The 21,217-nt window shown below is 40.1% G+C and overlaps 1 protein-coding gene across 1 annotated transcript in view; it reads left to right on the top strand.

Annotated features, from left to right (window-relative positions):
• galnt18b (UDP-N-acetyl-alpha-D-galactosamine:polypeptide N-acetylgalactosaminyltransferase 18b) overlaps positions 1-21,217 on the top strand; it is a 98,718-nt gene that overhangs the window by 53,342 nt on the left and 24,159 nt on the right. The window contains exons 7-8 of the mRNA XM_085178839.1: positions 14,337-14,522; positions 16,370-16,507. Of these exons, the coding sequence (XP_085034965.1) occupies positions 14,337-14,522; positions 16,370-16,507 (324 nt within the window). The remainder of the gene's footprint in view (positions 1-14,336; positions 14,523-16,369; positions 16,508-21,217) is intronic.

Genomic DNA, 21,217 nt, shown 5'->3' with positions numbered 1-21,217 from the left:
TGCTGCCTGTAGGAAACTAATGCTAGTGCTTTATCTTTCTTATTAAGCGGTCTTTACAGATTTCAAAACTATTGACTGCAAAATAGCTACTGAGTTACACGTGACAGAAGCAGTGTTGGTCAAGTTACTTGAAAAAAGTAATCAGTAACTAATTACTGACTATTTACTACTCAGTAACTCGTTACTGATTACTTCCCCAAAAAAGTAATCCTGTTACTTTACTGATTACTTATTTTCAAAAGTAATTAGTTACTTAGTTACATAGTTACTTTTTTAAAAAATTATTTACAACCTGAATAGGTAATAAAGCAATAGATCTTTAAGCCCAATTCTATTTTTTCTGCATAATCCATCATATAAGATGTAATCAAATGAAAAAGTCTCTTTTGAAACTTGTTTTATTAGTTTTAATCTTTTAACTTTACGCATGAAGCAAACATTAAATTATATGCAACATTCTCTGACTGGAAGAAATTTGTTTAACATTTAAACCTATTTTCTGCACATTCCAGCACATAAAATAAAATATTTTTTTTTGTGTTCACACTCACTCTTTCAAATAAATGCAAGTGAAACACAGCAGAAAATAAATAAAATCAAAGACTCAGCGGTCCTGTTGCTCTATTTTCACCTGTATAGCAGGAGTGGGGCAGGCGGAGGTTTGCCCTGGGGCAGGTGTGTCGTAGCGGTCAGTGGAAGGATCTGGGAGTTTCACATTCCCGTGGCAACTGTCAGTGCTTGTTCGGAAGTTTAGAGGGTTTTTCGCTGTAAAAATAAGTTTTCTTCCCAGTGAACAGCGGGGAAGAAAATGTTTTTGTCACTTTTTACGGAATCAAACTCAAAGTAAGGTCAGTACTTCCACGCTTTAAACGCTGCACAGTCATACTCTCTCCCGCACTCGTTATATTAGCCATTGTTGATCTGCACACAGCTGTTGCCACGAACGTTGCACTCGCTTACATCATTGTCATGAGACACTCTCGCAAAAAAAATCACAGTTTTAGTAACGCAGTAACGCTGCATGCTTACGGGAAATTAACAGTAATCTAATTACCTTTTTTGCAATAGTAATCCCTTACTTTACTCGTTATTGAAAAAAGTAATCGGATTGCAGTAACTTGTAACGCGTTACTGCCCATCTCTGGATAGAAAGGCCAATGACAGTCTCTGGAAATTCAGGGAATGTATCTGTATGTGTTGGAGATGAATCCAGTGAATTAGAATCAAAGGTCCTTCTGAATGTGATCTATCTATGTTGTCTATTGCATTAAAATGCTGAAGGATTGTCTTAGGGAGTCTGAGTCATGTCCACAATAAAACACAAAGCATCGTTAGATCCGTAACACAAATCTGACCTGTTTCTAACAGGGCTGGTTCTCTGTTTGAGCTTCAAGGAACACTGGGATGATTTGTTTTTTGAAAACTGAAGGTGAATGCGTTAAAAAAAGAACCTAAGATATCATTTATTTTTTTGAGGTTATCCTTCAAGTCAGACTGTACAGTGGAATGCACAGCAAATTGCCACAGGACCATGAAACAAAATTATAATACAAATGATTTCCCCAAACACCTGTGAATACTGGGTACCGCGCCAGTGAAGTCAGCCTAGGACAATGCATCATAAGAAGACCAAAGCAGACATCATCACTCTAACAGTGCCAGGATGGTTGTGTTGAGAAATGAGAATCATTGAGGGCTATGAAAAACAATTATGCAGCAGCCTTTGTGCACAGTATTTATGGAAGTGGCAATAAAGCATCATTACTGTCATCATAATGATTTACACAGTAGATTTCAGCTAAATAGTCACCAAGCAATTTAATTTGCTATAAAAAAAAAGTGTAATCTGTTTGAGCTTTAAAAAAAACAAAACAATGTAAAACACATAAATAGGACGTCAAATCAATCAAACTCTATCTAAACAAAATATTAAGGCCAGTTATCAAACTGAACTATTTTTCTGTGATAATGTTTAAAATGATAGTTGTCATTTAATCAAACTTGCAGTTTGATCAGTTACCAAGCATCAGGATTTTTTGTTATGTATCTGTTGAAGAAATACTTTATGTGCCGCACATGTAATAGACATGAGTTACAACACATATAGTAAGTTTAAGTATTCCAATACAGCAAATTAGTTACTTAGATTCAGCATATACAAAATCAAACAGCAATGTCACGCAATGTATATTTAAATTTAAATATATTCTCATCACCCATATGGAAAAGAAATAAAAGACTTGCATAAGATTTGGCTTACTTCATATGGTGAATCATATAAGGCTTATATGATTTACTCATGAAAGTGGCCACTTTCTCATTACTTTCATATATTGTTTTAGTAACTATCCAAAACATACAAGTTTAATTTATATAATTTTTCAAGGGATCTTATATCTGTTTTCACTCTTGTATGCTTTTCATACAAGTTTCACACAAGAGAGATACAAACTTTATAAGATTTATATATATCTTTTCCATATGGGCAGCCACATTATTAGGCACACCCAGGGGTGGTCCTGGCCTGTTTGGTGCCCTGGGCGAACTCTCCTGCAATCCCCAAAATGCGCTGTCATGATGTCGGGGCAGCATGGGTGCGAGCAACTTTTTTTGCCCATGCCATGATGCCGCCCCCACCACGATGTCACTACTGGGCACACCTGTAGACATGCTCAAGATTACCTGCTGAATAGGAGAGAAAGATTTAAGATGTGTTGTGGTTGTGGGTGCCAGATGATGGTTTGACTATTTCACAAAGTACTGATCCTGACCCAGCGCTACAGTTTGCAGAGAATGGTCAGAAAGAGAAAATATCCAGGGAGTGGCAACAGTAATTCAAATAAGCACTTGTTAGAACAAAGGTATGCAGAAGAGAATCTCTGAGTGAACAAATGTTGAACGCTGAAGGACATGGGCTTCAGCTGCAGAAGATAACACATGCAACTTAGATCTGCAGCAAATGTGTGATGCTATCATGTCAATATGGAATGATTCCAGCAATAAGAATTAGGGCAGTTCTGGAGGCAAAAGACGGTCTAACCCAGAACTAGCAGGGTGTATCTAATTATGTGTATGAATATACAAGCTTTGTGTCTTGTAAAACGCATTCACATTCGCAAAATGTTTCCCACATGTCATTATTTTAGTCTTAATCTCAATATTTTGGGTATCAATTGCAGGTGAGTGAATCTGAAACAAAAGCCACATTCACATTAGCAGTACCTGTGAATAAATTACCAGCTCAATTTTGTGTTCAGTATTCACACTGCATAATGCTGTTTTGAAGTTCTCCACCATATAAAATTTTAAAAAGATTTAGCTCTGTAATCATACACGAACGAATAACAAAACATTGTAATATAATGACCGAGTCTGTAATTGTAAGACAGCGCTGATTGAGTTCCATGACCCCTGTTCTGCTGAAAATCTATTGAACCCCACTGCGTAATCTCAGACCAACAGGACAATCAATGAGCAAGTCTTTTCTCTAACAGGGGTAATGGGAACAGCATCGCAGCCGTCTTGTATAAAAATGAGAAATGTTGCAGTTTCATGGATACAATGATCCTTGTTATACGGTAATGCTATATGAGCCAGAGTTAAATCCCATAAATGGCAGTGGTTTGCAGTAAGCTGGACACTTGTAACATTAACATAGTTTTATAGTGTGAGACAAATACAGAAACGCTGTTTTAATCGGAGCCATATTAACAGAATTAACTTCAATGACTCCCAACAAATACCAGTCTGTTCACATAACTCAGACTGGCTTTTCTACTTTGGCCTGTCCATTTAAAGTCATTGCAGTAGGAGTAACATTATAAGACCATACTACTCTCACTGGGTTTTAATTTTTATACTGAAATTGTTATTAGTGTTTCACATCATTCATAAGCCATCTTTCCACTTACCAAAAAACATTACTGGTTTCCTTTTTCCTAAGAAAAATATTAGATTTAAGTATAAGCACTCTTAGCTACGTTTGCTCTAGGAGCTTCACTTTATTCTTGGCTTTTGGCATTACAACAGCTATATCACTGTGAAGATAAATGTGCTTGATTATTATGTTAAAACCTTCACCCAGTGCACCAAAATGTCTGTGTAAAATTTTGAGTGAGAAGAAAACTACTTGGATTTAAAGGGGAAAAAAATGAAGGATTCGGTATCGACTCTATACAGAAGAACTGTGCTCATCAGGGTTCAGACTGCAGGCTTTTATTTTGTAAAAGCACCTCTGAGTGGTGGGAATTTCCCAGTGCAAACACACCAGGAGATACTCATAATACAGACTGCTGAATTAAATTCTTTCTAGTGTTGTTTCTGGAGGTAAAATAAGTCTACAGCAACATTTTAAAGAAAAACACTGTTTTCTTCTGTGAGGACTCAGACAAAGAGATTTAAAGTACTGTGAAAAAGTCTTGAGTCATCCCTTATTCCTCTCAGTTTTGCTTCCAAGGACCTTTTAAGGTAATTTTTATAGAGTGGTCTTGAGCAATAGTTCGTCAAGCTTTCTGAAGGTCTTTCAGGGGTTTTTCTTTTTAGACATTGGCCTTGGTTTTCCCTCATTAGTAATGCTGTATTCATGTTTGTTTCTTTCTGTATTTTTGGTTTGTTTGGTTGGTCATGAAGCCACTAAACAATGACTAAAGACGACACTTGATTTAACAGATGAACCAGTGTAGTGTCTACCTATATAATTTTTAATCGCATCTTTAGGCACTTGTTACCATCAGCCTGTTGCAAAATCTCCTAATATTTTCCCATTTCTTTAGGTTGCCAAATAAAGCAGTCTGACAGGAATAAAATAGTATTTTTGCACCAGCAACATGACTGCCAAAGAGCTATAAACTGAAAACTTGGTATATCTCAGAATTGTGTGGCGTATGTCCTTAAAGACCAAAGAACATGTTTCCTAAAAATAAAACCTGGATAGTATCTGAAGGTTCTGCCCCTAAGAACTAGAAAAAAATCCAGCAAAAAACATACAAGACCCGACTGATACATCTGACCCTTTGGTTGATCTACTGCTCATCCGAAATGTTCTCAACACAGTGGTGGTTCTCAATAAGCCATTCTTAAGTAAAGGAAACATCCATCCATTCATCCATTTTCTTCCGCTTATCCGGGGCCGGGTCGCAGGGGCAGCAGCCCAAGCGGAGAAGCCCAGACCTCCCTCTCCCCAGCCACCTCCTCCAGCTTGTCTGGGGGAAAATTAAGGCGTTCCCAGGCCAGCCAAGAGATATAATCTCTTCAGCGTGTCCTGGGTCTGCCCGGGGCCTCTTCCCTCTGGGACATGCCCGGAAAACCTCACCCAGGAGGCGCCCAGGAGGCATTCTTGTCAGATGCCTGAACCACCTCAACTGACTCCTGTTGATGTGGAGGAGCAGCGGCTCTACTCTGAGCCCCTCCCGAATGGCCAAACTTCTCACCCTATCTCTAAGGGAGAGGCCAGCCACCCTTCGGAGGAAGCCCATTTCCGCAGCTTGTATTAGCGATCCCATTCTTTCGGTCACTACCTACAGCTCGTGACCATAGGTGACGGTAGGGGCGTAGATCAACCGGCAAATTGAGAGCTTCACTTTTACACTCAGCTATCTCTTCACCACAACAGACAGCATCCGCATCACTGTGGCCGCTGCACCAATCCGTCTGTTAATCTCCCGTTCCCTTCTGTAACATAAAACAGGATGTTTTCATTAATAATTCAGAATCTTCACATGCCGCCTGTATGAATTACTTCATCCCTGTCTCCTAAGAAGTTGCATTTATATGCATTTATTCCTTATTGGCTTTTGAGGGGTTTTTTTCAAGGGCAACATTCAGACCTGAGTTAGGTTTAAAAAAAAAGAAAAAGAAATTCCGAGTAGACAACATGATGGATGCACATTTAAAGTTGGCATGTTTGTAGTCTGCAAATGAAAAAGGAAAAAGTAGGTTTACCTTTAAAATATCACTATTTCTCTTAGGTAGACTTGTGCAAAGTTTTTCAATGTGCTTGGCAGTAAGTTGTTCTGAGCATCTTGGGGATCTTGCCACAGTTCTCCAGTGGATTTAGACTGTCTCCATGTCTTCGGTCTCTTAGTGTAATCCCAGAAGGACCCGTACCATCTGCTGCAGGACAGTTCTTTATATTTCCCACTGTGCTTAAAACATCTATAGAGCAGTGTAGATACTATTATTTTTCTAGCCATTGTCAAGTCAATAACATGTTTAATAAGTCGATCAGATGTCCTTAAAAATGTCAGAAAACATTTTAGAAATATTACAGTATAACAATGAAAGTAAGATTTGCTTGTTTGGCATAATAAAAACTAAAATATTTAGGTTCTACGCTTTCTAGAATATATCAAACAGTGCTCATATGAAGTGCAGGATTCTAGGTCTCTATAAGACACTAAAAATTTAATAAAAGTCTATTTCTCCAGCTTTAGCTAACTGACAATATTCAGGCATGGGATTCATGCAGGCATGAGTACATGTGTATTTTGTATATTAGCTATTCTGTACTAAATATGCAAATCTCAAAGAACACTTGCTGATGCACTAGTTCTCATAGTTTAACAATATTTTGCACGCAGTGTGCGACAGGGACTGATAGCACTGAGAATAAATGATGTGAAAGTGAAGTTTCACATCATTTGAGTTGTCCCCACACGCTGTATGAGTGGGTTTTAAAACTTATGTTGTATTTGACTGACTGTTTATCTCTGAGCTTTAATTAATGACCACAGTGAGCAAGAGGGACCTTCACACCCTCTTCTCACTACACTAATCAAGACTGGAAGATCCCCTAATAATTTTCTCTTCAGTGTCACCATTTATTAGGTATAATATAGAATTTAGTTGCTCGTTTTATCGCCTACACTCTGATGGCATTAGCATATCCACATCCATTAGTAAGTTTGCTGTAGGAGATATTCCGGGAATGGAAAAAGGTGCTGATTAATTTTACAGTTATTCAGAGGATAGCTTAATGCGACACCACCTTGTGAGGTTTTGCAGTTCTCACGACTGAGAACAGGCAGCGAAATCGTTGAAGATGTACTTGTTCCTAAGGACCCCAAAGCGCTTTACACAACATTCAGTCATCCACCCATTCACACACACATTCACACACTGGTGATGGCAAGCTACATTGTAGCCACAGCTGCCCTGGGGCGCACTGACAGAGGCGAGGCTGCCCGACACTGGCACCACCGGGCCCTCTGACCACCACCAGTAGGCAACGGGTGAAGTGTCTTGCCCTAGGGCATTGAGTCTCCCAGAGGTCTTCATTATATGAGGACACAACGACCGAGACTGTCGGAGCCGGGGCGCAAACCGGCAACTTTCCGATTACAAGACAAACTGCCAACTCTTGAGCCACGATCGCCCCTGGTGAACTGGTGTGGTCTTCTGCAGCAGACATGATTTTCTGCCTAATGAGTTTTTGTTGGCTTCCTATCAGCTTAAAGCAGTGTGGCCATTCTCCTCGAATCTCTGGCATCAGCAAGGCATCTGCACTCAGAGAACTGCTGCTTTCTGTATATTTTCTCTATGAACCCTAGAGATGGTCGTGTGTGAGAAATTTTAATGGATCAACAGTTTCTGAAATACTCAGTCCAGCGTATCTGGTACCAACAGCGATGCCATGTTCAAAGTTCCTCAAATTAACTTTCTTCCCCATTCTGATGCCCACTTTGAACTTCAGCAGATCGTCTCGACCATGTCTACATGCCTAAATACATTAAGCTGCTGGGTTGTCATTGGCTGATTATACTGGCATTTTTAATGAGATAAGGTGACCTGTGAGTGTAAAAAAACAACAGAAAATGGGTCACAGGTCTTCACAGAAAAAAAAGTTTCCTGTAGATGTACTTGTTTTGGCTACAATTCTGCCTTTCTCACATAAATTAAACACCTGTTAGACTGTACAGAGTTTAAAACTCCTGAGAAACATTTATATGCATCACTACATCTGAACGTGGATTTTGACTTTTTAATTCAACGAGCAGTAAAATTTCGGTCTAAGGTAAAATGATGGAGATGCTTCTCTTCTGAGTGATCCAAGTTAAACTCCACTGAAATTTTGGGTCAAGCCCAAATTAAAGTCTAATTTGCTTCAGATATGAGTTTTACATAATATTTATCATTTAAGGAAACCATTATTATGACTGTGTTTGAGTTTTATGCCTGTGACTTTTATTCAAATTCAAAACCAACATGAGAAACACATTAACATAATGAAGTGAGTGTCTGAACCTGGCTTAAATTACATAATCTTTTCTTTATTGTGCCATACACAAACACATAATAAGACTGATTTGGTCAATTAGAAATACTTTGCCTGGTGTGTTTAGGATTGTCTGCAAATAGTTCAGCATTTCTGCGGTAAGGACGGGGAAATGTGTTTTGCTTTTCAAACAACAAAGAGTGCAAGCTGATACACGTTCAGTGGAAACTCTACACCAATTGTCTGCACTGCTTTAACTCTGCGCTCTGGGCAGGAAAAGAGGAAGTCAAGCTTTACCTTTAAAGTAAGTCTGCGCTTTGATGTGAAGGGTTTTATTATCACAAAATACTGAGGAAATGTGAAATGAATGCAGTGGGAAATATTAGGGAGTTTATTTAAAAGCCAGTTAAGGTTTCTGGAGGGACAGGAGAGGTCGTGCAGGGAGATGAAAGCAGATACCTTCAGATATGCAGACAAGCCTCAAGTGAAAAAAAATAGAATTCCTAAAGTAGCATATATAAAATCACAGGACTTTATGGTGCTTCAGAAGCATCATTTCAGTCATAAACAAGCTGTCACATCAAGGTGTTCGTGTCAGAATTACATCAGCTGTGTCGTTGTATAGGACATTTGCATAAGCAAGAGTCCAATGTACACACCATTTTCCATTCAGTTGCTGTTTTCTTTTAAGTGCAAATGGCAAAAATTAGCTCTAGAACTTTCCCTGCGGTATCCTGCTGAAAATCTATTCAAAGATAGATATATATCATAGTTTTACATCTATTGGCATTTAAATGCATGGCAGCTTTTATTAAAGGGCATGGTATTTAATACAAAAACGCACCCCATTTTATTTGCACACCTCCAGGATGCAGCTATAGCAAAACTGATACATGAACTTATGAACTCCAAGTCTTCCCAGCTAGAAACAAGGTATTCATAGATTGATTGATTTATAATGTGTGTGATTTAAGAGCAGATTTCAGATTTTTTTTTTTAATTATGCATAACATTAACGTAAAATGTGTTTATCTTTTAGTTAAACATGGAGTAACAAAGACTAACTATTCTGATATCCTGAGTATACTTGGAAGCAGAGAAATACTTCATGCCAAAAAAGTGCTTTGAGGTGTTTCACGTGCATCTTCATCTTTTTGCCTGTGAAAATGCTGAAATCAGTTGTTACGAACACAACTTCAAGTAGCTGCTGTTCTCAGTGAAGAAGAAAAACACAAACATTTTACATGCTGCCTTTTAAGCCTGCAGGAAGTGAATATTTGACACTCTAAAGCTGCAAACTATGTACAAACCAGAAGTTAACAAAAGTTCATGAAATGATTAAGTAGATAAGCCTGCATATATGTAATCTGATTAGGACTTTGGTTGCACCATAAAGCTTTTTGCCAGTATGCTTCATATCCTCAAAGATATTTGCAAAGTAACCTTGTGGCTACTCTCATCAAAATCCACTTTAAACCACTGCACAATCTGTTTGGTAAGTGGCACCACTACACAGAAAAATGAATGAAGCACTTCCACTCACATTACATTTACATTAAAGGTATTTAGCTCTTGCTCTTATCCAAAGCAAATTATGATGAGGGCAGCAATAAAATTAGCTTAGGCTCAGACTGATGGTGACCTGGTAATAGATCTAAGCAAACACAGCTGTAATGTGAGACAGGCTCTCTGGCTGAAAAGTTCTACAAAAAGAAATTAAGAGGAAGAGCACTTAGATGGTGAGGAAGAGGATATTTAAACATGAGTATATTTGCAAGAGGATCTGGAAGGAAGGGGTTTGAGCGGGTGACGTGAGTTATTTCTTGAGGAGGTTTTAAGCTTACAAGAAAAGGCAGAGGTTGTGCAGCTCTGCCTGAGATTGTTCTATCATCAGGAGTCAGGGAGACTTGGAAGAGTGAGGACCTGACTCTTAATAACACAAAGTAGGCTCATGGACTGTAAATGGTGAAGTAGTGATTTATTTGTATCACCGTGTGGGTGAACAGTCCTGCCACCCGTAATGACAAGGCCCAATTAAGTGTCGCGATTAGGTTTATAAAACTCCTGTTTGACAGCATGGAGACTGAGAGCAGTTTCTCATCCAACATTGTGCCAACTCCTCGGAGTAAAGTGTGGTGTAAGTGTTTGCTGCAGTAGCTGCATAGCTGTGCTTCTTGCTTTGGCGACACACTGGAAAACAGATTGTATGAATGAACATGCAAATTAGGTGGTGGATTTGATCGTTCAAGGGGAAGGGTAACCGTGTAAGGCTTTGTATTTTGAAAAGAATAACAATATAGGCATGCATAATAATGGTAGGCTCAGACTTCTGTCCTGACAGTAATGACCTGTTTCTTGAAATGAATTTAGAAACAGGCTGCTGGAAATTAGTGGTTAACTGCACGGCTTTAACAAAGGCAAAAAAATATTTATTTTTTTTTTCATTGTCAGAAAAGAAAGTTGACACTAAACAATGGAGAAAGCTGCTGCATAGAAGCCATAACTGATTATGTTTTATATAAAGTCCTAGCAGAGTTGTTTAAGCTGAAAAATCGGTGCAATATTGAAACTGCCACCAAAGTAATATGTTATCCAGTGATATCTTAACTTTTACCAGCCGACCAGTCCACAATTTGAGCTCAGACCAAAGTAACTAACAACTGTTTGTTGAATTTCAATTAATTGTATTAAAGATATCTCAACAGATATCACTGAGCTCCACATCATGACATTCAAACATTCATAACAATAATGGTAAACATTTTAGTTTGTTGTTTATTTGTAAACAAATATATCCAAAAACAAATATCAGTATAGTCAGACTCTGCTGACCTTTGGGTTACAGTCTAATTTGGAAATGTTAACATGCTGGCCTGCTAAGATTGTTAATGATTTTCAGCATTTTATCATTCCGGTGTTGGCATTTGCTTGGTCACAGATGCAAACTGTGCATTTACTGCCTTTTGTTGTTGTAGATAGATAAACTCTACAAATATATCACTTTTGTAAGTGGTTGCTATCCAATATAATATTTAACGCTAGTTTATTAATTCTATAACTTGGTTATTTTAGCTGTTATTAAGTATATCTGACACATAAGAGCTTTCAGGGACCTAAAATCCACCTATTTGCTCATTTGCTCAGCTCAAGACATAATAAACACACAAATGAAAACAGCAAAATACAAAGGATTTAAAATTCTGGTCAGTTTCTTTTTTGTTTGTTTGTTTGTTTTTGTATTAGTGTGCTAATCTGTTTGCATATGTGCACTTGACTGGATTTTAAGCTTTGAAAGAAAAAGTTATGCCACTGATCTGCTTTTGGAAACTGCATGAATAAGAATATTAGTCTTTAATCTGGTGTTTTAGTTTTGTTCTGGGACACAGAAGAATTGAGCAACAGCTGCTACAACTGAGCAGTTTCTTTTCAGGCGTTAACAACCACATGAACCAGTGACTTGGTATTACTTGTGGAAATCTGCTAAACCTAATCTGCACCTTAAAATACACAATAAATAAACTAAGGTGATCCTCAGGGGGTTTTGTGGCCTGAACTTTTAAATAGTTGTGTGATCAGCTGCTTTCCAGATGCTTTCACCAAGGAACCATTAAATGCATTATCATGTACATAATCGTCAGCTCATTACCAACCATGAATTGGAATTCCTTGTTTTGAATTTGATTTCTTTTTTAAGAGAAAATAAAGAACAACATTGACAAGTAAATGCACGACCAGATTTGCTTGACGATTTAACTCATCTGCAGAAATTGTGTCAATTTTACCCCAATTGTATCCAGAGTGTATGCCGCAGCTTATGTTTGTTCTCTGTGCTGGATAATGCTTATTTGCAGCAAATGCTTTTTGTGTTTTCTTCGGGTTGATGAAAATGATGAAAATAACAGGAAGGATGTCAGCTGTGCTATTTGGTCCTCACATAAGAGCACAGTGTGATCATTTAAAGCTTATTCACACTGAAGCATTGGGTGTTCTGAGATAATGCTGAGTTCAACACATTTAAGTGATTTCTTAGCATCCTCCACAGGCTCTGTTAGTGACATCTCCTGTGACAAACCCACACTAATGTGAGCATGTACGCAGAAGAACACATCTTCATTGCTTTGTTGAAGTCTTTGGATGATTTGAGAGGCCATTCACATTCTTCAGATAGCAATCAGCAGAACTGTACAGCCCAATTTATTTTCTAATTCATATCCCTCCAAGATTGAAGTCTCATTTCATTCCACTCAAAGTTTCTTTTTTCTTACTCTGAAATTCATAATCTTTTTGATGTACTAATGCACTAATTAAATTAAAATTGAAATTGTTCATATTTCTGATTGGGTTGTTGAAGAATATGGGGAAATTGTAAATGTTAATATAAATCAAGTGTGTTTTATAATAGCCGCAGTCACCAAACCAACCATTTTACGTGTTATTTCATGTCAATTAAAAAGTTTTTCCCAAAACAGAAATCCATTAAGAAGTGTTTGTCATTATACAAATGTATTGTATTTAGCAAAACTTCCCTTCAGTCAGCATTCTGAGTTCATTAACGGTCTCCATTTTCTTGGATGGGATTATTACAGTTGGGAAAAGTTTTTAGAAAGTCCTGCAACAGGGCATTGAGTCTCCCAGAGGTCTTCATTATATGAGGACTTAGTGCCACTAGCTTTTAGAGTCAAAGAGTCAAGCTTTTCCTCCTGGGCACTAGGACTATCCACATTCTCCACCACGGGCACTCCCTCTTCACAGTCAAGGATACAGCAGGCAGCAGAAATAATGAAGGCCCTGTGCTTGTTAGCCACTACGTGCTTTATGCAGTCTCAATGACATCATGGCCCACTGCACTGACTGTGAAGTTTCCAAAACTGTTCTCGCACTTGAGTAACAGTCTGACTTTTCAGGTATGATGTAAACATCAGAAGAGAGCTAAGAAGGAAACTCCCTTTTCTTTGTAAAACAGAGTCAGCAATGTGCTCAAAATGTTCCTCAGAGGTTCTTGACATGATAGCATCAAACAGTTGCTGGATGGGTGGAACAATGCTCAGTTGGTACCAAGGGGCCCAAAGTGTACCAAGAAAATATCCACCACGCCGTGAAACCACCAGGATCCATAATTTCTTGTTGTTCAGAACAAATTCTGACTCTGCCATCATCATGTCGCAGCAGAAATTGAGATTCATCACCCAAAACAACGTTTATCTAGTCTTTATGAAATGGCCTGTATGGCCTGTATTTTTGTATAGCACTTTACTAGTTCCTAAGGACCCCAAAGCGCTTTACACAACATTCAGTCATCCACCCATTCACACACACATTCACACACTGGTGATGGCAAGCTACATTGTAGCCACAGCTGCCCTGGGGCGCACTGACAGAGGCGAGGCTGCCCGACACTGGCACCACCGGGCCCTCTGACCACCACCAGTAGGCAACGGGTGAAGTGTCTTGCCCTAGGGCATTGAGTCTCCCAGAGGTCTTCATTATATGAGGACACAACGACCGAGACTGTCGGAGCCGGGGCGCAAACCGGCAACTTTCCGATTACAAGACAAACTGCCAACTCTTGAGCCACGATCGCCCCTGGTGAACTGGTGTGGTCTTCTGCATGATTTTCTGCCTAATGAGTTTTTGTTGGCTTCCTATCAGCTTAAAGCAGTGTGGCCATTCTCCTCGAATCTCTGGCATCAGCAAGGCATCTGCACTCAGAGAACTGCTGCTTTCTGTATATTTTCTCTATGAACCCTAGAGATGGTCGTGTGTGAGAAATTTTAATGGATCAACAGTTTCTGTATATTGTCAGTTCTGGCAGCACAGTACAGCTTTATTGAAACTCGTCCCTTTCTAAAGTGTCCTTTAGACACTTTCAGTGCTCCATAGAGGGCCTAGCATGAGCATCAGGTACAAGGCCCTAGAGTGTGTAACAGCAACATCTGTGCAGCCTGTGGTGCAGCTGTGTTTTCTTAAAGTCTTCTGGGGAATCTGTCTGTTTTGTGACTTAATTGCTGGAAGAATACTATTGAATATTTCAAGATAAACTTTTAAACAGCACAACAATAGCTCGGGTTGTTATTGTGAAAAAACTAACAGAACTTTTCTTTGTATTTGGAATACTTAAATCCAGGTGTGGCAGTGTGGAGGCAGCATCGAAGTCCTGCCTTGTGCTCACATCGCCCACATAGAGCGTGCTCATAAACCCTACACCGAGGACCTGACATCGCATGTACGTCGAAATGCCCTCAGAGTTGCAGAAGTTTGGATGGATGAGTTTAAAAGCCACGTCTACATGGCCTGGAATATTCCACTGGAGGTCAGTGACCATGTTAATGACAACAAGCGCAAGTCACACGTGGATTTGAGGTTGGGGAATGTCAGCTTACAGCTTGTCAGTAGTGCAATGTGCAATGAAAAAAGTCAATCCCTTGGAAATTGTTGGGATTTTTTTTTTTACACGATTGGACTGCTGATACTTTAGATGTGTGCAGACAAGGAAAATAAACATCTCTTCTTTAGTGGCATTCATTCACTATTCAGAAAGAGTCTTCAAAGAATGATGGTTCCTTTCCAAAACCCTAAAAATAACATCAAAACAAGAAGTTCATCATTTCTCACAGCGTGATTGACTGTTTTCCTTTTGTGTCATAATCCAAAGGGAGTATTTATAAAGTCAGGTGTGCAAACCCACAAATCATCATCACAAATCAACCCACAGATCATATCAGAGAAAAGCACCATAAATTTCAGGATGATCAGGCTGAGTCCAGTCTTCAGCTACCTAATCTAAATGTTGAGGGTTGAGTGTCATCTGTTATCAGCTGCTCTCCTCCCATCACAGATGCTTAGTTGAACGAGGCCCCTGACACCTCCTGAAGACTCAAATGAAATGATTTTCTTGTGACTTACAGACTGGCCTGAATTAAATACGTGCCACTGAATAAATAAATGCTTAATATGATTCAAGAAATGGTTTAAATGAGGACATTAGCATTTAGAAAATCCATTGTAAAGGCTGACAATAATAATTTAAAAGATTAATTAAAGAAAGTAACTGGATTATAGTGTGACTTGGGAGTGAAATAATGAATAATACAGAAAGAACAAAATTAAATGCAAAGACAGGCGCTGTACGTCATTATTCAATATGTTACTGATTTACTCTTTTCAGTCTCTTCATTTGGGGCATTTGAGGCTATACTCACATATACTTACGTAACATTTTCAGCGTGTTTTCACAGTTGTATTAGTGTCAAATTTCAAGGATTTCATAAAAAAAGATTTTTATTTGATCTTGGATTTGGTCAATCAAAATAAATATGCACGCTGTGTCATCTTATGTTAAATGTAGCATCCCTCAAAGGCAAAGTCAAATGTTTGTTCGCTGATTCTTTTTTCTTGTCCTGAATAATCTGTTTGAATATGTAAATCCATGTTATGAATAGATGAACATCTGCAGGCAATTCATTCAGTCAATAATGAGGCGTTTAACAGAGCCTGTACTCAAGAAGCATGAAATTTAGCCCCAGCTTTAGCCCCATGAATTAACTACACAGTGAAATCATCAGTGTTAATTTACCTCTGAGAGCCTCAAAATGAGCATAGTGCTCATCCGAAGTTTGCATCCATCTGAGTTCACTTTTGTGGATGCTTTTGAACCACGGAGAGCCACATCAGCAACATTTGCATCCTCTTCATCTTAATTGAGAGAGGCGTTGGTGGTGCTAGAGGCGATGCATAGGACAACATGCAGCAGATGGTAACTGTGAGTGGTGGAAGAAGTTTCCAAGCCCTGGACTTAAGTAAACTAGAGGTGACACATAAAAAAAACAACAACAAGAAATTCACTTAAACAACTGAAATGAAAGCTGTAAGTGTAAATATACACTTAATCTAATGTTATTTTTCACCACTAGTAATATAAGGCAAGCTCTGGGTATTGAAATTTGAAGTGGCAGCTGGCTAGTAAAGATGGATTTTAAGTCAAAACAGAAAAAACATTAAAACTTTATAGGGGCTGTTCAAATGCACAACAAACGGCTGCACAATGCACCTCAATGACACATTATTTGAGTCATCTTTTTACAAACTACAGGTAATCAATTCTGTACTCTGCGTGAGCATCTCTGAGTTGTCCTGTGTGTTGCTGTTTCCTTAATGCAGGACTCAGGGATTGATATTGGCGATGTGTCTGAGAGGAAGGCTCTGAGGAAGAGGCTGCAGTGTAAAACTTTCCGCTGGTACCTGGTCAACATCTACCCAGATATGAGGATGTACAGTGACACCATCGCATACGGAGTAGTAAGCTGCCAACTCTCTCTTCATCCAAAATTCAGTTCGGTGTCTGCAAATGCCAACGCAGGGCTAAACCGTGCCTGAGCAAATCATTTTAATCCCTTGTGCTGGGATATGGATGGCTGCAGTCAGGAACACAAACAGTTCACATAGACCAGGTTGCTTCAGCAACTCTGACACTTGCCTACACTACACAGCTGAAGTATTTATTATTTTTTGGATTCTTATCATTTTTCTTATAAACTGCAGTAAGGTTAATTAAAAGATACCTGTAGCATATTCTTCTAGAGAGCGTTGCGGTACAGTTTTCAGTCAGAAATGCCAGAAAACATAACACCCAATTGGCATGCTGGCAGTGCTTCTATTTGCCCATTCCTAGGTGTTCTCAAACAGCTGCATTTCCACGGTCCTCCCACGCCACATCACTACGATCCACCCTAATCCACAGTGACACACAGGCCACACTATTATCACACTCATTTTTATCTCTCCCCCCCCCCCCCCCCCCCCCCCCCCCCCCATTAACTGACAGTAGATAGTGGATGGATACAGACAAGGGAATAGATGGGTCTCATTACATTAATTTCCCAGAATTAGTTGACCTAATTACCCTGTATTTGTGCCATGCATTCACGGGTTACTCAGTTGTGGTGTCATGTGGGTTCATTACATGCAACAGATTGTCAACCTTGTTTAATGAAAACAACAAAATACAAAGGCAACGCGGCAGTGTCAAACTAATTTTTCAGTATTATTTATGCTAAAGATAGGTGTTTATCTGTGTGTGTGTGTGTGTGTGTGTGTGTGTGTGTGTGTGTGTGTGTGTGTGTGTGTGTGTACGCAAGAGAAAGACAATGCGAGAAATTGCTTATTTGGATCTTGTGGATGTATACAATCAAATGTGATTTAGGTTGATTAGTTAACCCAGCCCAACAGATTTAATTTGATTTGATTTGAGTCTCCCCAAAGGTATACACTCCTCCACATGCATAACAAATACACTACTGAGAGATAAAGAAAGCTGATATTTCATGTGACATTGCCATGCCATATGCCATGCACTAACATAAGCAAGTACACTTTACAGCTAGCTTATGAATTATAGCTAATGGTGTGTATTTGGATCTTTACCTATAAAGTTGCCAAGGAACTGCCAGTGCCTCTACTTTTACTTCTAGTAATGCACCTAACTGAATAGCCCCATTCATCATGCATAATTACCAGCCACATCGATTAAAAGTAACTCTCTCCTTAATGATCTGTGCACTTCTAAGTTTTTACTTTACTGGCCACAAAAATAGGCCCCATGGATCTGTTATTTTTATACACTAGTATAGCCCGTAAGTACACAAGATATTGCCTTTATTGTAATATGAACAATCTAAAAGATGATGGCCACAGTTTAGTCTTCATCACCAAATTGATTATTTATTCAAGCAATTGGAGGGGGGCAAAGTATACAGTTCAGTCAGATGACAGAACACATCATAAAATCCAGTTTGTATAACCTGTTCCTACCCAAAGGTCTTTCTGAGCTTCCTACTCGAAAATGACATGGCCAAAATGAATGGAGTATTTCTCTGCAATTACAAACTCTCTGTAAACAATCTTGGTATCAAAATAAAGCTAATACACCTTTAAAAAGAGCCCATGAGGTTGCCATTCCCCTGGAGCTCTCATTCCTTGGGGCAAAGCGAGACCCTTGGTGCTGTACGCCAGTGAGATAGCTTCTATAATCCAGTGCACTGGACAACGACTCTGCTCTTCAGCTGCAAAAGAAGGGGAGCAACTCAAGCTCCATTGAGTTATAAGATGCAGACATGATCTTGGGAAAATATGCAGCATTCGGACGCAATACGACCTTGCGGCCAACAGCAGAGAACTGTGTGTGGAAGGGATGCACAGAGAGAGCATGAAGGTCACCCATTCGCTTCACCGAAGCCAAAGCGAGAAACGATGCAGTCTTATACGAGAGAAATTATATATCCACAAACTCAATGGGTTCAAAAGGGGAGCCACAAAGGGGCTCCAGCACCAAAGACAACCCCATTTAAAAAAACATATGGCAAGGGGATGTGCACCTGGTGCCACCCTGTAAAAAAAACAATATGACAAGCAGATAGCTGCTAAATAAACCTTAATTGTAGAAAATGAAAGGCCCTTATCCAGCAGCTCCTGCAGGAATGTCAAAATATCCACAATAGAGCACTAGAATGGGAGAGTGTGGCAGTCTTGGCACCATTGCTTGAAGCCTCTATTGGATGAGACCCTAACGCTCTGAATTGTTGCCACCACACTAGGTGGCAGGCCCCTATTAACCAAGTTTGACCTTTCAGCAGGTAAGCATATAGGTGCCACAGATCTGAGCTCGGATGAACCACTTCTCCTCCTGCCTGGGAGAGGAGGTCCCTGCGGAGAGGAAGCTGCCAAGGACTTGCTGCTAGCAGACTGATTATCTCTGCATACCACAACCTTGTGGGCCACTAAGGGGCCACTAGAATCAGAGAGACTGCCAACGCAATCTCTCTAGAACTAGAGGGGAAATGCATACAGGAGCACATCTGGCCATTGGTGCGCCAGCCCGTCCATGCCCAAGGGTGCATCGTGGTCGATTTTGGAGAAGAACAGTGGGCAGTGAGCGATGAAACAAGGCCACTCTGTGCTGCAACAAACGTGTATGTCTGGAAAGCAAGCATATTTCCAGGAACGAAATCTGCTTACTTGGGATTGGCGAGCTCTTTTGAAAGTTCACAAAGAAACCCAGTGTCTGAATGTGTGACAGAACCAGTGACAGCTGTGTCGCCGCTTGCTGCCAGAAGCAAGCTACGAGCCCAGTTGTCTAGATAGGCTAAGATGCAGGTTCCTCTCTCTCTGAAGAGTGCGGGCGCTGCCTCCGCACATTTTGCAAAGATGCGAGGAACAGGCAACAACCTGAACGGCAGAACCAGGTATTCATAGGCTATGCCCTCAAATGCAAACCTCAGGAACTGCCTGTGGTTCAGATGTAAAGCCACATGAAAATAGGCATCCGTTAGATCGATTGTTGCAAACCAATCACCTGGGCCGGCTTAATTCAAAAGCTGTCTGAGTGTTAGCATCTTGAACTTGTACGTTCATAGATACTTGTTCAAGACTTGGAGGTCGAGGATGGGACAAAGCCCTCCCCCTTTTTTCGGAACAACAAAATAACATTTTCTGTCTCCGAAGCAGGGACCATATTGCTCTTTTCTGCAATAACGCATTTATTTCTTCTCTCAGTATCACTGCTGCCTCGTTGCCAACAGTAGTGTTGATGATTCTGCGGAAACGAGAATCATCAACAGAATTGGAACCTGTAACCCATAGCTGCGGTTCGCAACACCCACGGGGAGGTGGCGCAAGCATGCCATTGAGGGAGCCAGCTATATGACCTGCAGCACTGCTGGTGTGGCATTGTCGATTGTAACATGGTAACATGTACATTAACACATTTTGTTGGAGGCACCTTTCCTGGGGCACAACAATGAAAAACAGCGGGAATACTTGATGTGGTCACCTGAACATTTAACACACCCAAACCAGGAGTTACAACTTGAGACATTTTGTGTGCCAGGGGTTTTTGCTTGGGAGACGGTATTAGGAAAGTGCAGCGCCTCCTGGGGCTGACAACCTGAACAGAACTTAAGTGGTGCCTCTTGGGCGGCAACAGAGGGGGAAAAGCAGTGTCTCCACTTTCTCCACTCAATTCCACAGCTCAGAGGGTTAACCTATTGTGATGGAAATTTATTTTATTTCATGTATTGGTCCCACGTTTTAGTAATATCGCTTTTGGGTGATTTAATCCATCTTCGGATTCGGATGAAGTCAGGGCCCCAGAGTTGGAGAGGAGAGTGTCATGCCTTGCAACAGCCGTCCATCCCAGCACTTTCTCCACAAACGTCACCCATCTTTCCAGGGTTGAGCACCAGAGCTGGTGACAAAATGCAGAGGCTTCCAGCTCCGTCAGTGCTCTCCTAGCATGGACAATCCCCAGGCAGACAGGGCAGGCATCGTGCTGGTCTTTGTTGTGCAAACAGAAACCGCACCACTGAGGACAGGGGTGGACAAAAGATTTCTGCTTTGCTCGCTTAGGTTTGGAGTCCATTCCAAAGCGCAAAGCAAAACGCTGCACAAGAAAAGTCGAAGTTAGCGCTCCAACTGCGTCAAGTCGGCAGACAACGGAGCTAACTAGCAGCAGCTAGCTAGCCCAAATCAGCAGAGGTATTCTCAGTGAGGTGAACAGCGGGTATATGTGCAGGTGGGGCTGTGCGTATGTCATCACAGGTCATCCGCCTTAAAGGCATGAATAAAGGTTTCTTCAGCCATGACACGCGAGGATATGATATCCCACACTTATGTGTTGTACTGAGTGAATTGACTTAAAGGGAACTTGAAGTCATTGTGGGTTGCATACCTCTTGAGCATTGGGGCTTACTTTTAATAATTTTATTACATCTGTTCATTTTACATACTATTTCAAGAGCAAGAGTTGAGGCTCAGGTGTGAAATTTATGGTTTTCGGGGTTTTTATCAATTTTTATCGTTATTTTTTGATAGTTTTTATCGTTAACTCAGTTTCCCTGTGTCTTTTCCCATGTATTATTAATACATCTTGTTTTTGGTACCGGTACTGATTTTATTTTGTTGTATTTATCCACGACACCTTAAATCCCGGTCTGTGAAAATATTGTCGGACTG

This window comes from Neolamprologus multifasciatus, chromosome 1, assembly GCF_963576455.1.
Source record: "Neolamprologus multifasciatus chromosome 1, fNeoMul1.2, whole genome shotgun sequence".
Lineage (NCBI taxonomy): Eukaryota > Metazoa > Chordata > Actinopteri > Cichliformes > Cichlidae > Neolamprologus > Neolamprologus multifasciatus.
Note: the sequence above shows the minus strand (reverse complement) of the source record. Positions and strands in the feature narration are given on the sequence as shown.